The sequence below is a fragment of the Centropristis striata genome, chromosome 13 (genome assembly GCF_030273125.1).
Source record: "Centropristis striata isolate RG_2023a ecotype Rhode Island chromosome 13, C.striata_1.0, whole genome shotgun sequence".
In the NCBI taxonomy this organism is placed as follows: Eukaryota; Metazoa; Chordata; class Actinopteri; order Perciformes; family Serranidae; genus Centropristis; species Centropristis striata.
In genome coordinates, this window is record NC_081529.1 from 17841220 (window position 1) to 17865678 (window position 24459).

At 41.8% G+C, this 24459-nt stretch overlaps 2 protein-coding genes across 6 annotated transcripts; both read right to left on the bottom strand.

Annotated features, from left to right (window-relative positions):
- Positions 1–218: 218 nt before the first annotated feature.
- On the bottom strand, positions 219–3003 carry phospho1 (phosphoethanolamine/phosphocholine phosphatase 1). 2 transcript variants are annotated; one of them, XM_059348223.1, is made up of 3 exons: positions 2852–3003; positions 2323–2410; positions 219–1760 (listed from the first exon to the last, which is right to left on the bottom strand). In XM_059348223.1, the coding sequence occupies exon 3, from the start codon at positions 1720–1722 to the stop codon at positions 955–957; it is 768 nt and encodes a 255-aa protein (XP_059204206.1). In that variant the 5' UTR covers positions 1723–1760; positions 2323–2410; positions 2852–3003; the 3' UTR covers positions 219–954. The 2 variants fall into 2 exon arrangements, with proteins under 2 accessions (XP_059204206.1, XP_059204205.1); XM_059348222.1 differs by having other exon boundaries at positions 219–1898.
- Positions 3004–6615: 3612 nt separating this feature from the next.
- On the bottom strand, positions 6616–24075 carry znf652 (zinc finger protein 652). Of its 4 annotated transcripts, none has more exons than XM_059347990.1 (6): positions 23844–24075; positions 18001–19558; positions 15300–15447; positions 14907–15022; positions 12239–12383; positions 6616–10110 (listed from the first exon to the last, which is right to left on the bottom strand). In XM_059347990.1, exons 2-6 carry the CDS (start codon positions 19036–19038, stop codon positions 9488–9490), a joined length of 2070 nt encoding a protein of 689 aa, XP_059203973.1. In that variant the 5' UTR covers positions 19039–19558; positions 23844–24075; the 3' UTR covers positions 6616–9487. The 4 variants fall into 4 exon arrangements, with proteins under 4 accessions (XP_059203973.1, XP_059203976.1, XP_059203974.1 ...); XM_059347993.1 differs by lacking the exon at positions 23844–24075 and adding an exon at positions 23716–23762; XM_059347991.1 differs by lacking the exon at positions 23844–24075 and adding an exon at positions 23527–23607.
- Positions 24076–24459: the final 384 nt, after the last annotated feature.

The window sequence follows — 24459 nt, forward strand, 5'->3', positions numbered from 1 at the left end:
CGTGACGGTTTGATATATAGTTGTGGTGTACATGATCAGTGTCCAAAGAACTTAATTTGGCTAATAATTTCAGAACAGTGAAGCACAATGTTTTGGGAATGATAATGATAATGATAATGATATTTAAGTATAAAATGTGGCCTTTATATGGCATGGATGTATGAATTATAACACATGGATGTTAGTGAGATTTGAGGATCAATTCAGAACAGACAGGGTTTCAGTTGATGGCTTTATTCCTGCTGGTGATAACATATTTTCTTCAGTAGGCCTGGCCTACACAGTAAAGACAGAACAGACTGATAAACAAGTTAAACATACAAACACACTCTTACAACATTTGTAAAATGGACATACTGTAGGCTATATTCTCTAAAATATATTCTCTGCCGTTAGATTTGTTGAAATGCCCATCAGATGGCAGTGTCACTCCGATTTTATTCATTTATGAGGCAAAAATTTCAAATTCAAAAAAGTGCAGATAAGAAACCACCTGTTATTAAACAGCCACCTTTCACTTGGTTGACATCAGCATCCATAACGTTTTTATTAAATATTGCTGATCACAAGGATTTCCCCACTGACCCAGTTTTACTCTTAAAAAGCACCATATGAAAGGAATTTATTATGCAAAGTATAACTTCTACATTATTTCATATATAATAAAACATTTGATTTGTCATTTACTTTTCTCTCTTTGGATTATAGTGGCAGGTCTCCACAATCATTAACCTGCTGATTATAAACTGAGTGACCTCCGGACCAAAACGTGAGAGGCCCCTGAGGCACGTGCAGGCTGGACACCAGATAGACACGTTTATTTTGACTGACAATATACATTATTTTATTGCTTTTAACATTAGTTTCTAGGACTATATTACCTGAGAATATAACTAAAATTGTCAACTGGCCCCTGGATGTTGTCCCCTCTCAGTGTCTCTGTGTGTGACCCCTCTACTCCACCACCAGCTTCCTAAGCTTCTGCACCACTTCCTCCGCGTTGTTCCACGGCACCGTGACCGCCTTGAACTCCCCGGGCATGGCCTCGTGGATCTCCGTGATCAGCCGGTGCATGGGGAAATCCCTCCGGGGGAAAGCCACATCCCGGGGCCCGAGGGCGGTCGCCGGGCAGAAGTCGTTGGCTCCGTCTCCAACGTAGAAGATCCTCTGGTAGGGGCGGCCTCGCTCGTGCGTCCTGCGGGCCACATAGTCCCTGACGACCACTTGCTTGCACATGTTGCTGGGGCACCGCAGGCAGTCGTGGGAGTGGAAGGGCCGCAGCACCAGCCGGCCGTCCTTGTTGAAGGTGGCCGGGTTGGTGAAGATCCGGTGGAAGAGCGGGCGGGCCCCGGCGCGCCGCAGCCACGACTCGATGAAGAAGGCGTTCGCGTCGGACAGCAGCACCACCTCAAAGTCCTGCGGGGGCCGGGTGCGGAGGAACTGGAAGAGGGTGACCATGCCGGGGGTGGCCGGGATCTTCTCCATGATGCTGCGGATGTCGCTCTCTGTGACGCCCTGCTCCGCCAGGTAGGCCAGGACGCGCTGCATGTACTCGTTGTAGCGGCCCGGCTGGTAGGTGTCCTTCAGCCAGTCCGGGAGGTGCTGTCCCGGGGCGGCCTGCACCACCATGTCGTCGCTGGTCTCATCCACGATGGTCTCATCAAAGTCGAAGAAGATGAGGAAGCGCTTGTCGGAGGAGATGTTCGCCGTGGTGGAAGTCATGATCTCTGCGCGTCTGGACCCGCGGGGCTCCCCCTCTCCTGGGGGGTGGGGTGGGACATAACAGCAGTTGAATATTGAATCCCCCATGACTGACTACACCTCTTACTGCTTGGCATCCACGCCTGCTCTCCCACTCTGCAGCATCCCACGCAAGGCAGGTCACAGTAAGGTGGAGGCTATAACGCATAAATAGACGAAGAATGATGGACCGAATGGAGGTAAGAAGAGAAAATGTAGAGAAACTAGCACAATATTGTCAATACCATCTAAGTTAAAGGTATAAAAAGAGCAAAGCAGCCAACCAGCAGTGCTTTCAGGCCAGGAGAGGCAGCATCCAGCAGCTGATGGCTCTCTGAAAACTCCACAAAGGTAAGAGGAAGACGAGGAGAAGTGTGTGTGTGTGTGTGTGTGTGTGTGTGGGGGGGGGGGGGGGGGGGTCATTCTGCTGCTGCAGAGGGTAAAATTAAGAGGAGATTATGATTATTCGGGTTTGTGAAAAACATCTGGGCTCCATGCAGATCCTGCAAGCAAGCAAGCAGATTTATAAGCATTAACAAGCAACACAGCCCCCCCTGCATGTTTACAGTGTCAGCCTCGTACCTTTGAGTCGAGGTGATGTCAGCTGATTGTTCGCTGATTGTTTCCTGATTCCTGTCGGGCGCCTTCAAGCTGTGCGGCTGCTTTCTGTCTGCAGGGAAACAATGAATATGAAGATGCGTCAAACAGCAGTGGGTGACAACATCATGTAGCTATAAAAAAAAACACACACACACCAAAAATCCCTTAAAACAACTTAATTAATCCTACAACAGTCTGTGATTACATATAATAGGCCGATTAAAAACAGGAAATAAGAATAATTTGGCTACTAAAACTGACGTAACGACACAGGTTCCGGTAGTCTATCGAGGAATATTTTATTTTTAGTACAATCCAAAGATAAATGTCCAACACTTCTTGTTATCAGCTAAGTCCATTGAAAGTGAACTTGTCGCTTTGCCAGCCTTATCTGTAGACCGCTCAGCCAGCCTACTTTCCCATAACAAAAACAAGATTTGAGCAGAGAATCCGGCATTCAGCAGATTAAACCTGATTCTTCTATTAAACTATTGCAAAAACAGGGTATTACTGTGTCTCGAGCCTTGGTTCCGGTCCCCGTTGTCTGTCGGTCAGGTCGGGTCCGCTCCTCGCAGAGACACAGTTCCGCCGGTCGGCCGGTGCGACGCGATGCGCGTTTTTATGTGACCATCAAAACCACTGGAGCTGCAGCTCGACGTGACCGCGCCTACAAGTCCGCCCATTTAATAGCGGCCTACTGAGCGCGTGCACGCGTACTTTCAAGAGGAGAGGGGGAGAGCTGTGGGAGGAAAGGAAAGAAGAAGAAAAAAGAGACAACTACAGAGTGTAAACATTCCTGAATACAGCCGCAGAACTACAGTGAAGTGAATGTTTCTGTGTTTGCTCACTTTTGCAGCAAACTCATGCACTCAACTCTCTTTCCAGTGGAGTGTTTACAATGGCGAGACACTGGGGAGAATTAACACTCCAGGTCTAAGAAAAGACCAAAGTAAATTCCATTTGTTTTGTATTTTTAAGTGCAATGTTGACCCAGCTTTGAGCAGCCTGGAGTCTAGGAAAACACGGTGCGTGGCAGTCACTGGAAAATATGTGGACAAATTTGACTGTTCAGTTCATGTCTGATGCAATAGATTTCCTGCTAAAGACCTCTCTCCTTCTGATCAGGATTTAGGTCACTGGGACAGGGAGCAGGGTGGAAAAATAGGGTTCTGTTCTGAAACTGTACTTTACCTCTGACCTCTATTGTGAGGGACACAGGAAATGAGGAAAGAGCTGTATCACATCTGTGGGGTTTTTTGTGTAGTTGGTTCCTATTTTTTCTCTAAAGGCAAAACCTTTTATGGTGACAAGAACATGATGGTTCCAATGATCCCAACAATTCCAATGGTCCCAATGGCAGATAAACCAAAAATCAGAGACGTGAGGAGCACACCTGTAAGTTTTTAATTATACTGGATTACTTGAACAGTTTTAACCATCCAAGAAGCACATGTACTCCTCTGGAAAAAAAGTTAGATTAGAGCCCTGCTAAGTACTAAGTTAAGATTTTGAGTAAATTAGACAGATTTGTGTTAACAAAATGTGAACACACCAATAGACTGGAATTGTTGTTATTGGTTCTTCTCCAAAACTGTTATTTCTGGCAGACTTGTTTGTTTGCAATTGCATTACTGAAATAAAGATTTGAGGGGAAAAAAACATATGAGAGGCTGAAAGGAATAAGACAATTAAGTATATCCAAAGAAATTTGATATTTTACTGAAGTAAAAGTACAAAGGAATAAACAAAAACTTAAAGGTACTAATTATGCAGAATGGCTAATTTCCGAACTCTATATAGTCTATATAGCCATGCATATTTAGCTGGACTTACAGCTATTAGAGAAGACTCATTATTTCAGTTTTTACAAACTTTATTGATGCATTCATGTTTACATCACTTCAGTGTTGCAGCTGGTAAAGCTTGAGCTAATTTTAACTACTTTAAATACTGCAGGGTGGCTTAACCTGTAATAATTTTAGATAATATTTTTTGCATTAGTAATCTGAATTTCAGACTGACTGCCTCTAAATTGTTGCAGAGAAATAAAGTTGCCTTAAATGGAAATACTCAAGTATCACATGTACTCACTTACATTCCACCACTGACAGCAATACATAATTTCCAATCTGGAACAATGTTTTGTCTCCATTTATGAACTACAGAGCAACATTAGCATCACAGCAAGGGAGTCTGTGTTGGTCTGGATAAATCCTTCCAAATACAGTGATTAATGAACCGCACAGCAACTTTCAGAGCACAAACGCACGCCTGGAAAACACGGCGTGATGCCCCACGGTTCCTTATCTGCCTGCTGACAGACACAGCCTCCTCCCTCCTCTAGACCACAAGGCGTAATGACTAACAGCTGGGGTGGCTGACTATTTTCAAACCCAAATGGGAATGGCGATGTACAGACGGTGTGTTATTATCTCCTCTTGCTCGTGAAGTGAGCCTCGCTACCTGACCACCCACTCACCATCAGTGAGTCACTCACACTTTTCTCTTTGCCCATCGGCCCCGCTCTCTGCTATCTTATGGGATTATGTGACTCATTGATGCGCCACTTAAAAACCACCTATGGTGATAGAGGTCACACTGCATTTAAGGAGTTATTCTAGCAAAAGTAAATGTCTTAATGCGCCTTTAGAGGAGGCGCACACTGTTAATGGATGAATAAAGCTGGTTGAGTTTGACATTCTTTGCATTCTGTCTCCACTTTGGTCTGATATTTATGAGTTATGAATCAATGACACTTTCTCCAAATGCGACTGCTCATCTAAAATAAGGTATGATACGAGTTTAGATTAAAAGACTGAGGCTGTATGTTACCTAACTGGAGAATCCTTGCCTGGGGCCACCGGTGGTCAAGGTCACTGCTTGTGAATACAATGAAACCTGCTGTTCGGCTCTGGCGTGCACAAATTCTGAATACTGCATCTGGTGCAAAGCAGTGGCAAATATGCACAGAATCAAAACATAAGTCCTCACAGAAAAGTCTTGTTCTTATTTATCAAGTGTTTTCTTTCCACTACAAGAATCTCTTGGGACTGTATCATAAAATAAGTTTACCAAATCAGCTAGGTTTATTTCAGCTTGTCGACTCATTTTTAGTTGTTCTGGTTCCATAAAGAAAATTTAACATAGTTTAAGCTTAGTTACGATGGCGACTTATGTTGGGAAACTAGTCGAATTTGCATTAACCATCTGAACCCCACCATCCAAATATATATATATATATATATATATATATATATATATATAGTTTTCTTTAATTAATTGCCAGAAATACACCATTTATCAGAGAAAGAAACTGTGAGACAGGCATTATTGTTGGAATCTGAACTTTCCGGCAGCCCTTAAACAGGTCAGCAAAAGTAACCAAAACCAAGCTTAAACTTGTGATATTTCTGTCGAAATCATTTCAGGTGTCGTTTAAAATTTCTCCAAAAATGAACCGTTTGGAATAACTAGATCCCGTAAAAAAACATTTAATGATGTGCTCCTCTTGTGGGCACTTGGAAAAGTGTTATATATGTTGATTTTATTCCAATTGAAAAAAAATAAAATAGAGATGATGCCTCCCTCTTGAAGATCTTGCTCTGTCAAACACCTGCATTAATAAGAACAATAACATACATCCTTCAACTTCAAAAAGAACTGGGGGGACAGTTCAGTGGGGAAAATGGTGGATTTATTAGTCCAATCAGACAAACTTATTATTACTTTTTTTTTTAATTAAGTTTGGCAAATTTGCCTGAATCATTGGCCATCCCATGATCTCTTTTTTGTTCATTATTCTTGATTTTTTTGTCTGTTTACTACTTGTTTTTTTTTGTTTAGTTTGTAAAAAGTGAAAAATGTTCATAAATAAAAGTAAAAAACAAACCTCAATGTTATATTTTAAAAAAAGACTGCACATGAGGGGGTTATCACGTTGAATAAAAACAGAAAGTGGCCACAAAGAAGAGGATCCAAAACTTCCCTTGACAAATAAAAAGCTTTGAAAAGCAAAGAGGTCAGCTGCTGAACAGTCACTGTTCTGTGCAGCCGCCGCTGTTTGGTGACGGGACATGAACCCACTGACCCTGCAAAAGAGAACTAACAAATCAGGTCTGTGCAGTTTCAACCGTCAGCTGGAATTTAAGCTTTTCCCCAAAGCTTATGTTCAGAAACAGGTTGTGTACACACTGTTTTTCTACATTTCTTGTTTAATCACCTGTCCTTGAGCATTTAAAGATAAAAAAAAAAAAATGAAGCACACGGATCTGATAATCATGGCTACTTGTTTTTACTTCTCAAAGTTAGCAGTCAGTTAAATGTACATTATCAAAAAAGGCCCAACTTTTTCACTTCTCCTCAATCTCCAGATAACATACAAAAAAAGGACAAACCAGGACATTATAAAGCTGCACATTTTGTACCAGATACAATAATAAAATACGCAATGCTACATTAAGTGGTTAAAAATACAAAGGGGAAAAAGTATATTGATTTTTTTTAAAACATCTTTAAAGAATATACAATGTTATTTTTTCTTAACTAGCCAAGTTTTTTTTAGTAGAAAGTGCATTCTATATAACAAAGAAAGGAGGAGGAGAATCATTCTGCAAACGGGACATGACAAGGAGAGAAACTGCGTGAATAGATAGAACAGAAAAAAGGGTTTCAGACGTAGCTTGGAGCGGCTAGTGTAAAGTCGCCAAAGCGGGAGGAACATCGCTTTCAGTTTGAGGGGGAGGTCCATGTTGGAGCAAGTGTATTTCTTTGAAAAAATAGGAAATTAAATGTATGCGCATACTAAAAAAGGACATGTCCTTCGTTTGCTATGGTCCCTTCCACACTAACCGCCTCCATCCGGTGTTCTCCTCCTTTCCTTGCCTAAAAACATCCACTCAAAAATAATCACCTCCACCCTTTTCCCATGCAGCCACAACTGCACTCGGTTCCACAATGCATTGTCAGTCCCTCCCTTCCCTGCGCCTCACCCACGCAGCAGTAAAGTGCAGAGAAAACACACAAATGAAAAGGCTTTTAAAAAAAATAATAAAATAAAATGACAAAGATCCATACTGCAAAAAAAAAAAAAAATGCTGAAGCACAGCAGTGAACCAGAGGGGGGACAGGAAGGTAAGCAAGTAATGCAGCCGTGTTAAGACCCACAGAAATGGCAGGATAATTGCAGGTCTCAAATCAAAAATACAGACATCCTTAAACTACTGAGCTTAACCACTTCAGAGTGAATATCATTAGAGTGGTGGAAAGAGGATCATATTAAAATTTACTGCTATGCTCATTTCAGGTATCCCCAAACACAGATACATTGGGGCACACTGTGTAAAAGCAGCTTTTGGTAGAAGAGCACTGGGAACAACCAGACAGACAGACTGGTAGAGACTAATGCATGCGCACATACATACTCTCTTTCACACGCACATACATACTGCTCCCAGCACACATCTGATAGCTGTCAGACTGGGTGAGAGGCTAACAACTGCACAACTCAAACTCATGCCAAATATTCACCAACCCATTATGCTTATTGAAAACAAATAACATTCACACCATCGGCTATTACATTAATAAATGTAATTTCTTACACTGACTTGATCACATGTATGCTTATCTATACAAGAATTCCAAGTATTAGAACTTGTATGACCACTGCCTTTTATCCTGACATTTCCTATCATGTGCTAACAACAGTATATCTACACTGCAGAACCATTAATTAGCTTAAAACTATCAGATAACATTAAAAGAACAAAACAAAAAACAAAAACATATATAGACTCATCAGCCATCATTCTACGTAGGCAACATTCAACAGGTTTAGAGACGGTTTTGCCTGCGTGGATCAAAGTATATCAGTACGATGAATGTCAAAAAACAAACCTTTACATAACGACAACGCCCCACACCAAACCGTGGAATATAGGCTGAGAGGAATATGCATAATTGCCTGTTAAGAAGTGTGATGAAAAAAAAGGTCCCAAGTGTGTATACTGAGTGTGTCAAATGACCTTTCACATGGTAACCCGTATCATTTCGACAGCAGCGAAGGGAAGTGGGGTAAATCCTGATGGGGCCATGTGTCTGGCCCCTCACAGTGGCAGTATTTGACAGTCATCTGTTATCTAAAAGCATCTGTTGACCAACAGTACTGAGAGCTGAGGTTGCACTGATCACAGTAAGTCAATCAGTGACCATATGGTCTTTGTGTTTTTTGAGTGTGTGCTTGCGTAAGTGTGAGGGTGCACGTCCTGCATAATTTGAGTTTTCTTGACCACAAAATATCTAGTTCAAAGCTCAATTCCATTGTAGAAAAGCCAGGCTGACACAATACATTGATATTTTGTAATATGACACCTCTGAAAATCGAATGGAAAAGCAAAAATTAAGAAATATTGTATGTACTGGAATGGAAAGCACCATTTAACTATGATGTGAATCTGAGACTAAGTCTAGATTCAACTAACCATTTACAAAACCTGTTTTCCAATGTCCCCTACTAAAAATTCCTCTCCCCTTCTTACTGTGACCTATGGCACTGCGTCTTGCACTACGGCTGTAGCCTCTCAAGCGGAAAGCCTCAGCACAGGGAGAGGCTCAGGTAGAACAGGTACAACATTCAAACATTTCTGTGGGGCGAGGCTCTACAGTAAAACTACAAAGAGGACAGGTTGAGTATTGCTATGGGGAGGAACTGCACAGAGACCTCTGATCAATGTGCAACCGTAAGTCCACTTGACATAAAGAGGAAAGTTCAATGACACTGATCCTTGATGATCCATGAGTTCCAGGTAATACATATACGTCGACCTCCATCAGCAGCTTTTGATGAAAAGGAGAAACTTTACACCCATCAATGTACAGAGAGAACTCGCACAGAAATCATTTTGTGTAGATTTCCTAAGAAAATGTTCAAGAAAAAAACTGTCAGTTGAGCAGGGTATTTAAGTAGGGCTCTTACCTAAATAATGTGTGCACTGAGGGTGTATAAGTCTGAATGGTAGCTTGACTTTAAATCTGTTTGAGAGGAGCTCCCTTTCATATGGGGCCTTGAAACTTTGAGACTGAGGCAGGACTATGAGAAGAGGAGGAACAAGGCGCAGTTTGGTGTGGGCCTGCAGAACTGGAGCACAGGTTAGTGGTGCTGCGGGGCTCCGGGGCCCTTGTCAGGGGGAGCCATGTGGTGCAGGTAGCTGCTGTCTTCGTGCCCACAGTGGTTTAAGGGCTCACTCTTAAAAAGGGCCGGGGGTGGGGGCAGGTGGGAGACCGGCGGCACAGCCAGGTGGTGGTGGGCGTGAGACGGGACATGTTGGGGTGTGCTTGAGAGGTGTTGCTGGGTTGTTGGGGGGTGGGGATGATGGTGAGAGGGGTTTGAATGGAGCTGTACGTGGGAGAATGTGTGTCCAACAGGGCCTCGTGGAGGCATGGCCCCTCCTGTCGGGTTGAGGCCCAGGGGTGCTGAGGTGGTGGCAGGGGTGCCAGCTGAGGGATTCGGACCAGAGATGGAGGAAGAGGAGGAGAAGGTGTTAGCAAAGATGCGGACAGGCACAGGTGGGCCGCTGGTCTGCAGGACCACAGGGCTGGTGACCCGGAAACACTTCTCTTTGTGTGCTTTGAGCATGTTGGAGAAGCGGAAACGCTGGCCGCACACCTCGCAGGGATAGGGCTTCTCCCCGGTGTGGGTACGGCGGTGGCGCTTCATGTTGGGCCGGCTGGTGAAGCTCTTCCCACAGATCTCGCAAATGAAAGGCTTCTCTCCTGCACAGAGTCAGAAAATAAAAGACTGATGTGTGAGGAAGACAGAGACTGTATCAATTAACAGAAAAGATTGGAGCTACAAATAGAAAAAAAGGAAGCATCAGAGTCAAATCTTTTGTTGTCAAATGTGATGGTTACAAAAAAAATAATCAATTGATTGAAGCTCTCAAAAAAACAAAGTTAACTTGATTCCCCTTTAACCATTTCTCTCTACAGAGAGCGACAGTTCTCTTTTAAAAATGCTAATAAGTTGGCATCTTGAAATGAGTGTCTTTGCTGTCAACCCACCCACTCCGCAGGAAGCTATTACAATTCACACTTTGAGGAGAGGAGATGTGAAAGTGAATAACAGCAGCTCCGTTGGAATGCCGCTCTCATTAACCTCCCTCCATGGAGCTATTGAATGTGCCTGCTACCACCCACACAGCCATCTATTAACAGGCTGCTGAAGGGCTCTCTAAATGCCTTACACTGCCATGTTATGTGTGAAGCTCCTCCAAACCAACTGAATATCAAAAGGTGAGAGCTAATGTGCTAGTCTTCTGTAACTGTTACATTACACTGGCAAGCAATCCTGAAAAATCTGCGAGCAGTGAACCAAACTTTGGGACTTTGTGTTTAACATGCATGCCGCCTATTACAGGGCACGACTGGGTGTGTCTCCTCCTGCAGGAGACTAAATTGGTTGGTAGCGGCAGGGAGAGGAGAGGGTAGTGTAATTACACATCGCAAATAGAACCGTGAGGGCCAACGGAGAGCAGTGTGTCCACCCACGACAGGCACGGCTGGAGAAAACACAGTGGAAGACTGAACAGGCTGCACCGCTTAGTTTGGTTGAAGAAATAGCAGTGCAGCAGGAACAGAAAACCAGAGGGATGTAATACAGCATGTGTCTGGGTAGTGATTATAAGCTCCAATTGCAAGGCTCTTGTTTGATGTAGAACATCCCTCTCATTACAAAAACTGGGCGAAGTCTCCCTGCTCTTTTACCAGTATAAAGTTCATCTTGAAAAACGCCCCATCTTTCCTTTTTTAGAGAGTGTATGGTAACTGACTGACTGGGCCCAGAACATTGTTTTGGCAAACTTTTCATCCCAAAACATTTCTGTGAAGGTGTCTATTTAGATTTGCAACAGGCAAAGAGTCTGTAGACTTGAGAAAAAGTTCTTAAGGAACTTTGTGCATCCCTATTTACATGTAACTAAATACCCCATAAAAGATTAAAATACAACCACTTTGTATGAATCATCATTTTTGCATGCACAGCCACAACAGCTGGGTCATCGTGTTGTTCCATGTAATTTACAGTTGCAGGACTATGTGATATTTTCACACTGCAGATGGAGATGAGCAGAGATGGAATGGGAGACTGATGCCAGAAAGGCAAGATGCCCGTCTCAAACATATTAAGGCTCTGCTGAGAGCTTCCTGTTTTTTTTCCTGTTTTAGGCTGTATATAAAAATGCAACATTTTTCTCATACCCCACTTTGTTATGACTCATCTTTTCGACTGGAAATTTGACTGAGTAAGTGTTTATAACACCTTAGTCCTTATATTTATACTCCTGAGCGCCATGGTTTGCTTGTACTGGAGACTTAACCCTGATTTTTTCTGGGGCATTACAAACTACAATTTGTGGTACAGAGATGTCTCAATGGGCAGGAACAATAGCCTAGGAACTAAATTTAAACCTTCCGGTGGCTAAGGTTGGGCCAGTGTAAAAATATTCAAACCGGTTTGATGTAAAGTCAAACACTGGAGCGGATCATTATACCAGATTTTACCACTAGGTGTGGTTATCTTCCCACCCAAAGTGGGAAACACCGTAAATACAAGTTGCGTTTTTCTGCTGTGGCGTTGTCAGCACAGGTTTCAGATGTCAGCTATTTTTTTATTTGCCAGAACGTGTTGAATGACAAATACCAGTTCAGCTGGTTGGCATTAAACAGGACTGGTTTAAGATGGCACAGCGGACCAGAAAAATGGAAATAACTTATATTACCAGTGGCAACATAGGTAAAATTCTTCCTCCAAAGCTTCCCAGTTTCTGCAGTTGAAAATGTCTTTAAACCTAAAGATTTTAACTAAAGAACAGAACAGCGGCAAAATTGTTGTGTTTCTTCTCACCTGTGTGTGTTTTCATGTGCTCATCAAAATACTGTTTCATGTTGAAGTCTTTGCCGCACCACTGGCACATGAACTGTTTGTGTCCGATGTGAATGCTCATGTGGGAGCGCAGCTGGTACTTGTATTGGAACCGCTCGTCACAGTTCTGCAGGAGAGACAACAGAGGCATTCAGATAACACACCAGGTCAACAGACAGGCCTGCACTCCAAAACAATCACACATATGTGCAGATACGAGGAAAACACTCTGATGTAGGGTAAAAATCATTGACATACTCATTCTTTACTTGCTTCCTTGTTGAAAATGGTTTTAACCTTAAATGTTTCCTTCGTGTAAAACAACAATACAGAGTGACAGATTGACTCAATATGCACATTTCTCCTTTTAACCATTAAAAAAGTACAGATGAACAAGTTATGTGATCTTTTCTATGCATTACACGACAGTCATGTATCTCAACTGTTTACATGTTGGACAAGGAACACATTTGCAAACATTTTTTTTTTTTTTTTTAGGTTTCACTATTGGATTCAACAGAGGGAGCCCAGCCCAGGATCAATTTCATAAATGGCCAAGAAATAAGTGGTCTCCAGATATTTACTTGTGTTAACAAGATTTCTCTTAATCCCTTAATCTGATAAAGGAAGCAGAATTTCTCATTTATATGTATATGACTTGTGAGGAATTAGGTTACCGCAGGGGACCAGAAATAATCAGATTATTTGGGTACATGTGGCCATACTGTATGTTTGCATTATGAGGCTTTCTTGGTCAGGACTTTTCCTAAAGTTCAATATTTATAATCTGAATGGCACCACCTGGCTAAATAAATGTCTGTGGGGGGGAAAAACAATCTAGCAGTTTCCATATTGAACCACAAACCACTGAGAATGTTCTATACATTACATGTACCCTTAATAAGCATGTAATCACATGTTACAGTGTAAGATGACTTCAAACATTTAATTAGAGCAGCTCCACCCATACACGCATGTTCCTTGTGTGCAGTCAATTCAAGTGGTCGGACATTAAAAGGTTTAGGGTGGGAGGAAACCACCCCATCTGTCAACTTCCAAGTGAGGGCAGGGATAGGATAATCAACTGTAACTAACCCTGCAGAGCAGAAACAAGCTTGAAAGTCTTGACACACACACACTGAGACAAAGTGCATTCATAAGTGGTGTCTGTCAAAGCCCCAAACACTGACCATTTAGTTCTACATTTATCTTATGTTCCAGTTAATTGGTAAACACAGCATCTGTGGTTTGCCAATATTTGACATCGTCTGACCTCTCTATATAACTCAGATGACATAACCGTCCAATGAATGTTGGAATTACAGGAGGATGAGCTCTCTCTGCACTGCATATAACTGACTATTTTGGGGTTGGTCACAAACCACATGGCACAGATCCTCATCTGCTAAAAACTAATGAGTGAAAACTACCTGGAGGTGCCTTTTTCAGGAAAACTAATCATTCAACTGTGGAATTTAGGCTGCTGAGAAAAAATGCATGGTGTGTGACTGGAAACTGTGATGTCTTCTATGTTATGTGAACAACCTTTCAGACTGCAACAAATATTTCAAAAGCAGCAAATGTGACGGGAAAAAATGACAGCTGAACGTTGGAGCCGGAAGGGGCTTATTTGTCTTTTTTCTAAAGGTAAACATGTAAAATGACAATAACAGTTTTAGCGGTTTTGCCTCGGAGGAAGTTTTGTTTCTTTATGCCTGGTTCACACTACAGGACTTTCAGAGTTGTCAGACTGCTGTACTTTTCACTAGACTAGTTCAAGTTGCTGTCTTATAGTTAGGAGTCTTGTAGTCATTGTGGCTTTTACTCTACATGACTGACGGATGACGGTCACACACTACAAGATCTTGCACCAGAAACAATGCTTGACAAGTGAATCTGGTAGTGATGAGCCAGTAAACCGGCAAGGATGTAGGTCATGCTCAGGTCGGACGAGATTTTAAGAGATATCACAGACTAGAGGGGAAAGGTAGCACTCCAAATTTAAATTAACTCACAGAAATATTACATACAATATTTGGTCTTTCACATTGCATTTCCTGATCTTAATTACACACAAAAACACATGGACCTCAATCCTCTCAACTTGCTCTCATTTGCTGAATATCCCTGACGGTCTCATCGGCAGCTCTGTGCACATTTGGCCTGCTAGATATCTGGAATGCATTGGTTCATGCGTGACAATTGTAAGGACAGAGCAGACGATTGCCTCTGATCTGAGGGCTTTTGTTGGGAGCTCCAAAAACTCTCCACAAGCGGAAAATAAGAGCTTAAGTCGTGTAGTGTGAACTTTACTGTAGTTGTATGGCCTAAAAAAACATATTTTGTTCCATGTAGCAACAACCTTTTTGATATTTTTTTGTTCCGTTTCAACAGATAATATCAATATTAGCAAAAAGAAGAAATAGAGAGTTGCAACCAGAGTGGGAAATAAGCACCAGCCTCCAGCCAAATGCTGACAAAATATCAAGAATTCAGACAAAAATAATGATTAACTCTAGCATGGCTGGTGAATGTGAACATTTATCTGTCTTTGGTTTAAGTTAATTTCCCACCCTTACTGCAAATAGATGTTGGTTTATCAGAATACAGGATATCATGTCTGCATAGCACCACAATGTGTGCATCTTACCTCACAACGGAAGGGCTTTTCTCCAGAGTGCTGGAGTGAGTGGACTTTTAAAGACATGCTGCGTTTAAATGACTTCCCACATGTCTCACAGGTAAATGGCATGTCCTTAGTGTGAGCTGGGTTTGGAGGGAAAGAGATGGATGAAAAAGAGAAACATTACTGAGATGACTGCCTACACTTGATCAGACAATATATACGCTATTGTTTAATTTAGAAAAATAGTTTACACACGCACCTTAAAAAAAGGCAAAATGGTAAGTATAGAATCACAAAATACACCATGAAAAAATATCTATGATTATAAAACGGAGGCATGTGACGGCTCATAACACCAGTATAAGATATTAAAGTGTTGCAGCACAATAGGAGCTGTGAAAAAAAGCCGGCACTTACCAACCATGTGCTTACGGACGTGAGCCATAGTGTAGAACTTCTTCTCACAGATTTCGCACGAGAACTTCTTTTCTGCATAACCATGCACAATCTTAATGTGCTCATGCAGTGACCATAGCTTCTTAAAAGACTTGTTGCAAGAGACACACTGAAAAGGACACATACAGGGAGAAAAAAAAAGTCCCATTAAGATTAAAAATATTAGTCTTGATGAATATCATGAGCAACTAAACCTGATGGCCATCAGATGGCTGTGTTACATCCCTTTGATGTCACAAGTTTTTTACATTGTACTCCAGCTCCCTCTGCTGGAGAAAAATCTCAATGACTAATTTCCTAAATTCCCCCGAAGTCAAAACAGAACCATCATTAAAGGCTCTTTAATGAAGAATACTAGTTACAGTTTTTTCCTACTGTCCATATTTTGCAAGTTTGTGAACCTATACCCAAAATTGTCCCCAGATAATAAATACAATTATTCTGTTGGGTAAAAAGCTAGAACTTATTCAAATCTCAGTTTCCTAAAAATACATATACTGCAAAGCCAATATCTTTGAAAAGTTATTTCTACAAACTACCACAAAGTAGCACAACACAACATAAAATGGGAAAAAATTAGCCAGCGAGGCTTGGGATATAAAAATGTAAATATGCTTTATATTATATCAGTGCTATCAATGTAATTATATGAAATACTGAATGGATAACAGTCATTTTATTTTTTTGTCATTATTTTAATCGTTTTGTTATTTTCGCCCATAAAATAACAAAACAACAACATAAGAAAGCAGGTGCCACAAGGGAAATAAAATGTCATGTTTGTTCTTTGTAACTGATTCAAAGTTGATGTAACATACGGCTGATCAACAGAGAGAAATATTTCATTCAAACTAGGATGCATAAAAAACAAAATAATTGACTCCATATGTATTATTCAGTAGAGGCACCTTTGCAAACAACCGCTTTATGTCTATGAAGATCAATCTGTATTAGCTTCAAACATTTCTTTGTTGGAAAACTGCAATAATTCTGAAGTGGATTCAAGTCGAGACTGACTCAAAATATAAGCAACAACAACTTTGTTGTTTTGAGGCCATTCCTGAGCCTTATCTGTGGGTTTTTGTTTAGCTGAAAAATAGATCCAGTTGTACCGGCAGTTATTTTACAGACTGTAGGGCCTGCTGCAGAGAGGCATCCCCACAGCATCCGGTTGCCACAAACATATCAAAACACAAAAAATAGTCTTTAATATGATAGCCAGAAGAAAACAATTTTGGTCTTATCATATCAAAGAGACTTCCACTTTAGTGTCTCTCACATGCCTTTTAGCAAATGCTTGCCAAGCTATCATGTGAACCCCACCCCCCCCCCCCCCCACCCCCAAACACTCATGACACACTACTGACTCATTCTTGTATCATACCCTTAATCTGTTCTTTTCTGATTGGTGTTGGTATGATGAGCCTTGTTTTCATGCCATAGTTTTGAACAGGAAATTGCCAAACCAGTTGTCAGACCTCACAGATACAGATGTCTGAACCACACTGACTGCCTACAAATTATCATGCAACTTGTTGTGTAGACCACAGCGGGTGAATATTCATGCAATTGTTCTGTGCGCGTTTGTTTTATATTTGCACTTCTTGCTCAGAGTAAAAAAAATCCACCATGATTCACTTTTATTATTAAAATATATCCAAGTTGTTTCCCTTTTATATTTTGTCATATTTGCAAGTGACTTATTGTATTAATATTCATGCTTTTGATTTGCTTTTAATGTGGCTAGATCTACTAAATGCATTCTAGAGATTTGCAGTATTCTATTATTACAGGAGTGAATGCTGAGTGTTGCCTCCTAGACAGGAAAGATGCATTAACAGGTTCTGCATTAATACATGCTATTTTTTTTTGCACCATTAAGTGAAGATCATTATTAGATATTAGATATGTGTATGTTCATAACTTGGCATGGTTTCAACTGGTTTGACCAGCTGGTGAAAGACTGAGAAACCAAAGATGTAAATGAAGTTAAAAACAAGGGGCTAATTTAAGCTATTCAAAACAACCATAAGACCCTTGGGTACTAAAATGCCAAATCACCTTTTCAGTTTAAGAGAAGTGAAACCAAATTGAACCCACTTATGATACCATCAAGGACAGCATATTAAAATATAGACCTATTGTATAGAGTTTTCTGACATGTTAGCAGTTCAAGAACAGTCTGCATTCATGTTTCAGTCTTTTAAAATGATTATGTTTTCAGTTTTCTTACTTAAGTATTGCAAATAATACTGTGGAAAACATAAAACAAAATTAGGCAGCATTTTGGCTACAGATATTTTAACTTTGTGAATCACATATTCATTTTCCCAAGAACAGACCAAATGTGTTACTTTACCTTACATTAGTAGTTTTATGAACCACGTATAACAGGAAATACAACAGTTTCCTGTTTCAAATGTTTACTATACTCAGTGGGCGAAACATGCTGTGCTTGAATATCAGGTTTATGCACCAAAGCACTCAAAATTAATCTTAAAGTAAGTTGTTGGCAGCTGCTAAGTTTATCTAAGCATGCAAAGATGTTCTCAAAGTATATGGTGAACCTGGAAATGCACTTTTCTATCATGCAGAATCAAATGTGATTTTTGCAGGAGTAATAACACAGATAAGATATGAGACAGGAGACGTTTTTCTTTACCTGGATGTTCTTCTCGCAGTCAGTCTGCTGGTGTAAGGCCAGCTCACTCTCCAGGACAAACTTTTTGCCACACTTGTCGCAAATCTGCATTCGCCTGTGTGTGACATTCATGTGCTTCTCCAGGTACCAGCGCGTGTTGAACACTCGGGGGCACTTTTCACACGCCAGCATCTCTTTCTCCTCCACCTCTGCTTTCCCTCCTGTCGTTGTTGAACCGGCGGATGACGGGGCTGATCTGACTGGCCTGCGCTTGCTCTTTGGAGGCTCCATGTGCTTCCGTCGACCTCTGGTGGTCATCCCAGAGGTGGCAGTGCTCAGAGTTGTTCTGAGGCTTTTCCTCCGCGGCTGGCTGGAAGCTGCTGTGCTACTAGCGCCACGACGAGCCCTCTTCGACCTCGTTCTCCGACTCTCTATCTCATCTTCCTCATCATCATCCTCCTCTTCTTCCTCATCGGGGCTGTCCTCCTCTTCCTCCTCTTCTTCCTCCTCATCGTCTTCGTCGTCATCCTCGTCGCTGCCAGCTCTCTCAGAGTCATCCACTGTGGTTCCAGTTTTGTTTTCCCCCTTTGATACATGAAGTGTCTGGTTGTTGAGATTTACCTCGACAATGATCTGCTCACGCTTGAAGCCCTCATCCTCCCCATCCTCATCCTCTTCTTCCTCCTCATCATCGTCCTCATCTTCAGTCTCATCAGAGGTGTCATTGTTGCCAGCCTGGGATCCCTGCATCCCCACTTCCTGCCCTGCGCCTCCCTCTCTGAAATACTGCTGATGCTGCTGTGGGGTCACATGTTGAGTGGGCAACTGACCAATGTCCTGCTCCCCCATGGATGACTTGGTGGCCATTTTATTGTCCACCAACACAGAATAAGGCTTGCCACCAACTTCCCGCTTATAAAGCTTGCCCGTCAGGTCAAGATCTGGATTAGGGGAGTGAAAATAGGACTGGGTCACCGGCACCCTGCGTCCTTCCTCCTGTGACATCCCGCCAAGGCTCGGAACAGAAACCTCCTCCTTGAGGCTCTTGCAGGATTTCATGAAGACAAAGAGGGAATGGAGGGGTGGAGCTGGTGGGTGCACAAGGCAATGGAAAAGAGAAACTGCTATGGTGCCTAGTTAGACTAGCCTACTCTACAAGGAAGGGCAGGGGACGCCACACCAATCCCCCACCCTCCTTCAACTGAAGAGACAGGAAGGAGGGGATAAGGCGACAGATAGTCAACCTGATTCAAAAAGAGCATCCATGCTGTCCAAGGTAGGAAATGTAGTTGGAAAGACATACAATCTGTTCCAGGTTTTGTTCCATATGCTTAAAAAAATCAGACTGCAAAATCAAAGGCTCAGTGTCTTTGATGTTGAACATTTGAAGCCAAATTCCTCTCAGGTTAGTAAGTGAGGTGGAGGCAGATCCCCAGATTCAGTTTCTCTGAAGGCTGCTGCCCTGCAGGGTGCCGGTGTCTTCAAACTGCAGAGCAGGTAAAGACGAGCTGAATGCCAGACATGGAACTGCTGTGAGGACTTCTGTGTACTGCTTGAGGAGCCATTTACAGTGCATTACCTACGAGATGAGACAGAAGAAATAGGGGAATTATAGATGAGGTTAGAAAAAGGTGCTCTTCCACTGTCTTATGTCACCACAGAGAACTGAAACTAAAGCAATACTGTCAACTTTTCAACACTGAGTGCCACATTTTGCCCACAAATGTTGCAGTGTAGGAGTCAAAACCACAGCCTTCATAAATGAATGTGAGTGCAGTCAAGTTCATGAGTCGAGTAGTCTAAATATTTCCAGGCCACAACTGAAACACCTCACTATAAAACACAGTGATGAGATGGTTTGCTTTCTAGAGTGACGCGCCATGAAACATTCACAATATTATTACAATATTTACAACAAGAACATAAACGTAAAATATCTAAAAGATGATTTTTTTTTTTTACATGTAGCTTGGAGATGAAAGAGCTTATAACACATATTGATAGCTCGATGTGTATTTTAATGGACTATGACAACATAGATGTAATCAATGTGCTTCACCTAGAAACTGAATCTTAAAAAAAGTTCACTCAATCATGCTATATCATGTAATATTTAATATCTTCCCAGTGTAACATTCGGTACAGTTAACAAAAATGAGCTGCGCCCCTTACAAAAAAGAAAACCTCACTCAATGGCAACTGCACTGATTAAAATTAAGATAGTTTGGGTTTGTGACACACACACACTTGCACACACACCTCCCATTGACTGTTAGAGAGCTTACTAGTGTAACCACAGCTCAGGAGCTCGTATTGCAGATACAACCACAGGAAACTGTATTTCAGCTTTCAATGAAGCCTAAACACGGTGCAGTTTGGAACCTGCAGTAATATCATCAAGCCTATGCAAGTTAAAGATGAAAAAGATGGTGTTAAAAAAACAAGGCGTTTACTTTACTTTTGCATACATCTAAGCTAGGGTGACCCTAGGTTACAGTTGGTTGACCTCGAACAACCTCACACCCATTCGCCATAATGAGTGCGCACAAGGGTGGTGTGCTCATGAGAAACCTCCCTGAGCAAAAAAAAACAAAAAAACATTTCCTTTCTTGGAGGCGGCAAACATCCTCTCCTCTGTGTCTTCACAAACGTCTATGATTTTAATTCTTTAAAAAACAAAATGCTCCGTCAGCGCCATCTACAAAGAAAACATAAATAGGGCAAGAGGGACTTTCATATTTTCATATTCACCCCCCCCCCCCACCGACCCATAAAGTCTACTTTGTTCTTAGCTTAACATGCTTAACATGAAGGGTTTGTGAGAGTGTCAGAAAAAGGAGCAAGAGAGTGTGAAAAGAAAGTGAGACGTGATGAGTGCAGAGCTTCACAACTACAGCAAAAATGATATGCCTCATTATTTTCACAGTCACAATTATTGATCTTAAATGGCAAAAAGCACCTTATTTTTACAAGTTTACAAGCAAGTTTATGTGGCATTTGTCAACTAATTTAACCTTTATTTGTGGTATGTTACTTTATACAGCCCTCATTACTATTTTATTACTGACGGTTCAGGAGCAACAGTAGTTCAAACTGTACTTGCTCAAAGTCAGTAAAATTTGTCCACATATTCTGTTTAAATCTTAGTACACAATCTGAACTTAACTTCTTTTTAAATTCATTCACAGTAAATTGCTATAATCTCTCTTGGTAAACCCTAAACTAATTTTCCTGTTCCTCCTGTAACTTCATCTAACTAGGCTGTAATAAAAAACATGCAAGCATGAAGGCAGGAATAAACAGAACTAAATTATGTTTGCTACGTTTTAATTAAAGCCAAAAATACATGAATCTATGTTCTACCAGTTTTGCAAGCCCAAGCGAAAGCCATTTATGTAGAGTTTGGCTATCCACATATACAGACACACCTGTCTTCCTGTGCATGCTGACTCTGATCCTTTCTGAGAATTGGACAGCAGCTCTGAGAGCATTAAGACCACAAGGGGAGGGCGAGCTCTGCACTGACAGAGCAACTCAACTCACATGGCTGTCTAAGACACAAAGCCTAATACATTATCCTGCGTCTGGATGACAGAGGAATATAAATTGCATGAGAAACCACTGCTTGAACCAGACTTAACATGCAGCTTGTTCCAGTCGCTTTAAAGCCGATGCATATTTAAAATAAATGCTAATGAAACAGCTAAGTTCCTATTTAATTTGCCCTTTATAATATAAAACTAATGAAAAGTACTTAATTCACTGCTGAAAACTGTCAAAAAAGAAAACCCACATGTGCAAACAAACAAACACAGTGTGGTTATGTAACCCGTATTGAGTAAAATCCTTCCACCGGCTTATCATTATCAATGATGAGTCATTTCAGAGTTTCACTCACAGTGAAATAATGCAGCCCTTTGATGTGGGAATCAAGTAGAGCGCCGACTTCTCAATATCACTGGTAATTAGTCTACACAATCACCTTGTCAGATCGGGAGGTCAAACCTATTGGAATGATGATCATTTGAGGGTGCTTTTGTTTGGACAGCCTTCAAAGATGAACTTTGCACCCTGATGTCAAAAAAGAGAAAAGTGCATAAATGCACGTCTCTCTGACAGCCCATTTAAGTAATCCAAAGCATTACTAATGCACAGAAAAACTTGCCAAGAATCAAAGTTTATTCAACAATAACCAATTTATAGCTTTCCTCAATCAGGCTTCAGAGACATGATGAGGAGCCAAAACTAATTTCATATAGGGTAAGCCACAAAGCTGTGCATATACCGGATAGATGCTTCTGTGGCTTAAGATTTGAATGACACAGGATGGCAGCTTTCCCTGCGAAGGCACTACACAACATTTTAAAACCAACTGTATTAAACAGTGCAAATGTTCGCAAATGCTTGGCTTGTCACAGTAAAAGCAGATGAAACCTCTGAAGCAGTCAAAAACATGTCACGTTTACCTCTTATTATGCAGCAGTGCTCCCTCAAATCCATGCTCCCTCTCAAGTCTAGACTTTAATGAGCTTTCCCTTTCGCAGCTTGTAGAGGACCGTGTGAAGGTTCACATTCCTCACTCTGTCCAAACTCATAAGACCTTAACCAGCTCACTGTGTGGTGCACTGCAGGGGTGCTCCATGCCTCTCTAAGTATTTGGCCCTCAAGCCCATAATCGGGTCATAGAGCAGTACCTTGTGTTTTTGGTCTGGTATAAATCATGTGCAAGCATCACAGGAAAAATGGGAGAGTATTATCTCAGTAAGCTCTCCTAAACTAACTTTTATTTCCATCACTGCACGTAGAGAGACACTGACAGCAGCCCACTGATATCCACAACTGGGATACCTCAATTCTAAACTGGGGGAGGTAACGTGGCAGCATTTAAGGTGGTTTAACATCTGATTTGAACTGTTAAAAAAAACAATGAAACATGATCGAAACAACCGGAAGGATTGTGTCGAACAGGCTTACCTACTATTTTGGGTGAACAAGGCTGCAAAGTAGCAACATAATTTTGGGAAGTATGACGGGATATATAGTGCAGCAGTTACTTTCTAGTTTTAGCCACATCTTTCTGGGGGGCAATCATTCCAGCTACAAGACTTGTGAGTTGCAGAGAAGAAAAGAAAGGGTTAAAACAAAAAAGGCAACATTGTACACCGAAACAGCACTGTGCAGGCCCGGCCAACTTAGGCTACTTAGCTAGCAAGCTAGCAATCTCCAAAGGTACTAACCTGCACACACATGACAAGCTAACTGGGCTACATTAGCTCAAGGTGCAGCCATTAGATATTTTTAATGCAATTAAAACAACCTCAAAAACAGCCGTAATGTCGTGCACAAGCTGTACTTTATGAATTCTAGTATTTGCTGACATGCATTAGCCAACAACAGATACAAGACTTTCACTTTTTTAACCCCAAAACCGCCCAGATTGGGGGTGCTAGTTAGCTTAGCATTAACGTCAAATATTTTAGCATTAACGTTTCACTTAATTTCGATGCTGCACTTGGAAAGGGGAAGTGTGACAGCGATGGCACCCACATGAAGCCAGATGGCAGAAGCCGATGTCACGCTTTGTTGTCAAATGTATGTCTTTCTTGTCGTGCAAGATGAAACGCGCCGCTTTTCCCTAACAAAACCCCGACTGCTGCTTGCTGCTGTGCTGACAACCCCACTCAACTCGACACTGTCACAAAGTCAGTGCTAGCGGAGCTCACGGACGATTCTCACCCGTAGCTCCGGGGTCGCCGGCAACTGGCGACCCTTCGTCTGCCTCACCCAAGCAGCTGCTTGTCACAAACTCAAGTGCATTAAATTAAGTTATATAGCAACATTTTGTTGTCGCTTTGCTGGCTTACCTCCGTCGACAGCGACCTCCCTCTTGCGTTCGTGCAATCAGAGTTGCACAGATTCAGGGTTGCACCGTACGCGCACTTCTCTCGCTCGCTCTCTCTCTCTACGTTTAGAAAGAGCTTAATGATGTTTTTTGTGCAAAAGGTGTGTGGGAGAGATCGCGGGGTTGCGGAGATACCTGCGCACCGGTGTTGTCTTCAGCCCCGCTACGTGGCCCAGCCAAGCTCTCTCGCGCGTAACCACCACCCCCGCCGCCGTCCCGCGCTCATCCAAAGCATCCAGGCCGCTGTCTGGGCAGGCGCGCGGCGGCGTGTCTGGCTCTGGATTTCTTTTCGTCTCCCCTCCAAACCAGACAGGGTACGGCGCGCGCACGGTCCCCGAGCTGAAATCCTTGATTGATCAAATAATAATGAGAAGACCCTGAGGACCGATTTATTTATTTATCCTCAAATGTAATGAACTTATTCTATTAACCATTTCTATTTAACCATCAACTCTTTATTATCATACCCCTTTAATTGTTAGTTTCATGTTACACACAAAAGGCATCTAGGTAAATGAAATTATTTCGCATATTCCCCATTTGTCTCTAAAGAAACTTCAAATTCCATAATTCAATAA

Excerpts from the sequence above, each read along its gene's own strand:
- phospho1 (XM_059348222.1), bottom strand. The coding sequence starts at position 1,809 with ATGGGGGATTCAATATTCAACTGCTGTTATGTCCCACCCCACCCCCCA.
- znf652 (XM_059347990.1), bottom strand. The coding sequence starts at position 19,038 with ATGAAATCCTGCAAGAGCCTCAAGGAGGAGGTTTCTGTTCCGAGCCTT. Across the intron at positions 15,448-18,000 it reads ACTGCGAGAAGAACATCCAG|TGTGTCTCTTGCAACAAGTC; the intron begins GTAAAGAAAAAC and ends TGTCCTTTTCAG. Across the intron at positions 10,111-12,238 it reads GCACATGAAAACACACACAG|GAGAGAAGCCTTTCATTTGC; the intron begins GTGAGAAGAAAC and ends GACTCTGTGCAG.